Raw genomic sequence first — 5,000 nt, 5'->3', positions numbered from 1 at the left:
CGCCAAGCCTGCGACATCTGCTGCTGCACCACAACCGCCTGTCCGAGATCAAGCACGATGCGTTCGAGTTTCTGGGCGAACTGGAGGAGCTCAATCTGTCCTACAACAACCTGACGCGGCTGCCGAGTGGAGTGTTCCACAAGCTACGCAAGTTGCGAACGCTCGATCTCAACCATAACCAGCTGATAGTGCTGACAGTGGACAGTTGGTTTCCGCCGGAGGGTACTGCGACAATTACCTACCTCGACGCATCCTACAACGCGATCGTCGATATGGCGTGGTCGGATATCGCTGTGCGTAAGGTTAACCTGAAGTACAACAATCTGACCAGCATCCATTTGAGCGGAAACTGCAGCGAGTTTCACGCGTCACACAATGCCATCACTCATTTCGCCATCGGCCAGCACTGCAACCTGGAGAAGCTCTATCTGGCCCACAACCGTATTCAAGGCTTCGACTGGCTTCAACGGTGCGCCGGGACACTCCGTTCGCTGGACATTTCTCATAACCTGCAACAGAAAACGACGGACTTTTTGAATCTGAAGCAAATCACTGCCCTCAACATCGAGTGCACTAACATTACGCTGGATTACAAAACGCTGCACGATTTGCGAAGCTTGCGCTTCCTGGACATATCGTACAACAATCTGAAGCGGATCGATATGGAGAACCTTTCATCGCAGCGGCTGCTGGAGCGGCTAATGGTCAGTGGCAATCCGATCGCTAACATCTCGATCGCATCGATCAAGCGCAACTTTCCCAGCCTTAGGACCCTCGGCATCTACGATCTGCCATGGAACTCGACCTCCCTCTCGATAGCGATCGATGATCTGAAGAAGCACGACATCCAACCGTACATACGCAGCGACTATCTGTTCGACGATTCCAAGTGCCCACTGAAGGTAGTGCCCACGCTGGGGAACGAGGTGGACCACGAGTTGCAAGACTCGGACCTTTCGTCGATGAAACAGGTGCCTGCCGCAGATAAGACCGCCGAGTATGTCGTCATTGCGTTGCTGGTGTGCATGGTCCTGGGTTTGCTGGGGAAGCTGTTTATCGACAGCCGGTATTTCCCGGTGCTGTTCAAGGAGCGCATCCAACGACGTTCGTCCATCTCGCACGAGAGTCTGGTATCGTGTGATCTGACTTCCTGAGTGGATAAACCCATGTTCCAAGATTGTGAGTTGCTGGTGTAGCACCCGGAGCATATCGTTACGTGTGTAAGTAAAGACCCGTGAGGCATCCTAGAAGTTAGATTCTCGTTAGCTGATAATAAAGGAAATTTGTCGCTTGTTTGTGTGTGAGTGATCATACCAAACCAACTCAAGACATAGAAAAGTGCTGTTCTGATTAACCGAAAACATCATCGAACATTGTCGTTTGTCGTTGTTTATGTTGTTAAAGTAAACATTATCAAAGTCCAAGGTCGTGACCCAGGAGCGAATTGCGACCGTTAGTATGGTAGATTCGGGGATTTCCGAACCACGGCGCATGAATAGATTACAAGCATGACGTCACCGTATGCAACAAAACCGCAACTTATGGGTTAACCCAGCAATTCTTCAAGCCGACAAGTAAATAATCCACTAGTTTAGTAATGAATAACTTTCCAGAATCTTCTGAATTTATTCATAATTGAAGCGTAATCTCACAGAACAATTGTGTATACAGCGATATACAATGAGTCACCATCTTTACTTTGCTCTATCAAACACTCGATCAAACATCGACCCGTGCTCACACGCTGATCTGCAAAAACAATGTTTTCCGCTCTGATGAAGCCTCTTTTCTTTTTTTTAGCTAAATATTAATACGGGAACCTTATTTCAGCTATGAGTGACTAAGAATAACGACGTATATTGTGCGGCAATCAGGAAGTTTGCCGCCGACGGTCAGCAAAAACCTCCATGCTGTGTGGTGTGAAGCAGAATTCCAACATTAGTCTCCACTGTGTGGCGGCGATCCTGGAGAAAGAACCAGCATCAATCAATGCCCGCGCTGGTAGACGTATCAAAACATTGAAATAAATAATTGTTTACTTGCAGTGCCGTCCACAGAAGCACGATCGCGATCGTCAGGCTGTTGATTTGGCGACTAGCCGACGCTAGCTGGCTCGTCTCTGGGGGGAAAACGTGGACGGAATGACCATTCGAACCAGGCTTCTTATCTTCTCCCCGGACACCGCGCGGAACGAAAGCAAGTCAAATGACAATCGATGCCGTTGCTTGGATGTTACCCCTCGGGTTCCGCTGATAAGAAACCGATTTCATCCCGAGCATAATTCCCCTTTTGCTAAAGCGACCCAATCCCGATCCGAATCGGGTCATCTTGGTTAGTTCGCATCGAGCAGTGTTCCAGTGCAGCAGATTGACCAAACCATCCTTTTCAGATCCCGGTGCCACCAGGATGGCTCATCGTAAAGGGTAAGTATTCACAATTGCCGACTGCAGAGTGTGTCTGTGATGTGACAACCAAGTTAACTCACCCGACGATCATCTTGATCTCCTCACCGAACAGTGTACTAGTGGGAGTGGCCATTTTGGCTCTTTGTGTGGTTGGTGCCTCCACGTCAATGAGCATGTGCCAATGCAGCCTTACGCATAGTTGCGTCATTGGAAATGTTAACGGTGTCCAGCTGAGCACCAACGCGATGCAATGCACGCTCAATCAGACCGACATTAACGATCTGCTGATCGTGCGCTACAACGACACCGAGCTGAAGGCGGGCGCATTCAGCCAGTTCGTTAACCTGACGATGTTGGAGATTTTCCACGGTTCGATGGAGACGATAGAGTCGGGCGCGTTTGCGAAAATACCGGACATGTTGAAGATCGTCATCCAGCATAACAAACTGGTTACACTGAAAGACTACACGTTCGACGGATTGGACGAGCTACGGCTGCTTTCGTTGGCATTCAACAATCTGACCAGCATCAGCGCGAATGCGTTCGCAGGACTCAAGAATCTCAGCTACCTGGTACTGACGGGCAATTCCCTAAACCAGCTGCCCGCGGCTCTGTTCCAGCCAACACCGAAACTATCGTCGATCATTGTGAGCCACAACGAGCTAACCTATCTGCCGCCAGGACTGTTCGATCCAGTGGGCTACGTGTCGCGACTAGACTTGTCGTACAATAAGCTGCCATCATTCCAGTTCCCGAAGCTGAACGTAACGCTGCTGATGCTGCAGAACAACTCGTTGACCGATCTTGCCCTCAACGATCACGTGGTTTACTTGAAGGCGGAACATAATCGAATCTCGCGCCTCACCGGAACCGGCGCTAACCTGACCACGCTCATCCTCAGTGACAACGCCATCACGGACGTGGCACCTCTGTTGAGTATGAAGAAGCTGTCGAAGCTGGCGCTCAATGGCAATCCACTCAAGCCGACCACTGTGTTCAACGGGTTCGAAGGGCTCCTCCAGCTGATGATCAGCAAAACTAACATCCAGATAACCGAGCAAACGTTTGCCAATCTGTCCCATTTGGAGCTACTCGATCTGTCCTACAATGGTCTGACCGAGCTAGATTTCCACATGTTTTCCTCGCTCATCGAACTGGAGATACTGATCGTGGCTTTCAACCAAATCGAAACGATTAATTTCATCGAGCTGCGCGAGAACTTGCCCAATCTGCATGTGCTGGAAATTTGTGGCAACGGTTGGAACTCAACCTACCTCAATACCGTCTTGACTCACATGCGCCGGTACCATCTTTCGGCGGACATGCAGGGTCTGTCCTCGTTCTTCCTGTTCTCGCCCATGTTCGTTGAGTTGTGCTCTACGGCACCGAACCACCCACCGTCCTCGGACGAGGATGATAGTCTCTACTCGGAGGATATTATCGATAAGGATTTCCAAGAATTCTACCCCACCACCCCGGAACCGAGTACCACCGAGAAGTTGCTGCGCACGATGCTCTCAACCAGTAAAGCAGCCAGGCCAGAAACTACTACCCCGAAGTCGATGTTGCGCAAGCAAGCGATCGCTCTGCTGGAAACCGACGCGGACATGGGACCGACCGGTGATGGTGCACCGGTGCCACCGAACCCACAACCAACATCCGCCTCATCGCCGCTCATGATGACCTTCCAGGTGTTTGTTTATCTGTTTGCCGTGTTTGGTGTCGTTAGTTTGGCCGTGCTCAGTTACTACATGCGCCAGCGTCGCTTCGATGTGCGCCGCATCTCACCGATGGACATCCCGGACTCCGTTCGGTTGGTGTAAAAAATTTGGGAATTAGTCACAGCGATCGCCGGCACAAGCAAGCTGGAACCAACGGCGCGAGACGAAGGTTGTTTAGGTTTGTTCACATTCACGCTCCAGAGAGACAAAGAGAGATAAGCGCCGTCCAGCAGTGTCCGCCAATCGAAAATCTTACATTTTGCTACACCCAGTACTGTATTTAATCGTCGGTTTGAATTTGAACCTCTTGTTGACCCCCGTAATGTGCTGATGACGTGTTGCCTCATCGGGCCCTTCGTGTGGTTCGTGGTCAATTCAACATGTAATCTCGAATGCTCTCGTGTTGTTAAAAATCATCAATAAAGTTGCCTTGTACCGCACGGAGAGAGAATCTTGATGCCATATATTTATAATGTGATTAAAGTGAATCAATAACAAACCAAACGACTCGGGATTCTAAATTGCCAATATGTTTGTTGTGTATTTCGGTTTAACATCCAGTAAACAAACTAAACGCGAATCCAACGCGTAGGCCATTTGTGCTACGATCCCGGACGTCGGCCAGGCCTTTCTATTCCGCTGCATTAACAATGATCGTTTTGCCCTTCGGATCATCAAAGCGGTCCATCGTGCGGATGTCCATCATCCAGGAAATTCCGTACGAGCCGATGATGATGAAGATAAGAATCAAGAACAGACCGGACAGAATGCCACCGCTGGTGAAACCGACACAGTCCCACGAGTCGCCAAATCGGACCGAAGGCGGCGTAACGCCTTCTTCGTCGGCAAAGAACGGCTGCAACTGTACCTCGGT

The 5,000-nt window shown here is 50.1% G+C and overlaps 3 protein-coding genes across 3 annotated transcripts in view; 2 read left to right on the top strand and 1 right to left on the bottom strand.

The window, feature by feature from the left end:
- The window catches only part of LOC126570090 (carboxypeptidase N subunit 2-like), a 1,914-nt gene extending 591 nt beyond the window's left edge, over nt 1–1,323 (top strand). The window contains exon 2 of the mRNA XM_050227604.1: nt 1–1,323. This exon is cut by the window's left edge and continues 383 nt beyond it. Within this exon, the coding sequence (XP_050083561.1) occupies nt 1–1,154 (1,154 nt within the window). The 3' untranslated portion in view covers nt 1,155–1,323.
- Nucleotides 1,324–2,306: 983 nt separating this feature from the next.
- LOC126570086 (insulin-like growth factor-binding protein complex acid labile subunit) lies at nt 2,307–4,631 on the top strand. Its single transcript, XM_050227585.1, has 2 exons — nt 2,307–2,423; nt 2,518–4,631. The coding sequence occupies exons 1-2, from the start codon at nt 2,407–2,409 to the stop codon at nt 4,226–4,228; spliced, it is 1,728 nt and encodes a 575-aa protein (XP_050083542.1). The 5' UTR covers nt 2,307–2,406; the 3' UTR covers nt 4,229–4,631.
- Nucleotides 4,632–4,640: 9 nt separating this feature from the next.
- The window catches only part of LOC126570097 (V-type proton ATPase subunit S1), a 1,477-nt gene continuing 1,117 nt past the window's right edge, over nt 4,641–5,000 (bottom strand). The window contains exon 2 of the mRNA XM_050227616.1: nt 4,641–5,000. This exon is cut by the window's right edge and continues 850 nt beyond it. Coding sequence (XP_050083573.1) covers nt 4,758–5,000 — 243 coding nt within the window. The 3' untranslated portion in view covers nt 4,641–4,757.

The sequence above is a fragment of the Anopheles aquasalis genome, chromosome 2 (genome assembly GCF_943734665.1).
Source record: "Anopheles aquasalis chromosome 2, idAnoAquaMG_Q_19, whole genome shotgun sequence".
Taxonomy (NCBI): Eukaryota; Metazoa; Arthropoda; class Insecta; order Diptera; family Culicidae; genus Anopheles; species Anopheles aquasalis.
The sequence above is the reverse complement of the archived record's forward strand: the minus strand, read 5'-3'. Positions and strand labels throughout refer to the sequence as shown.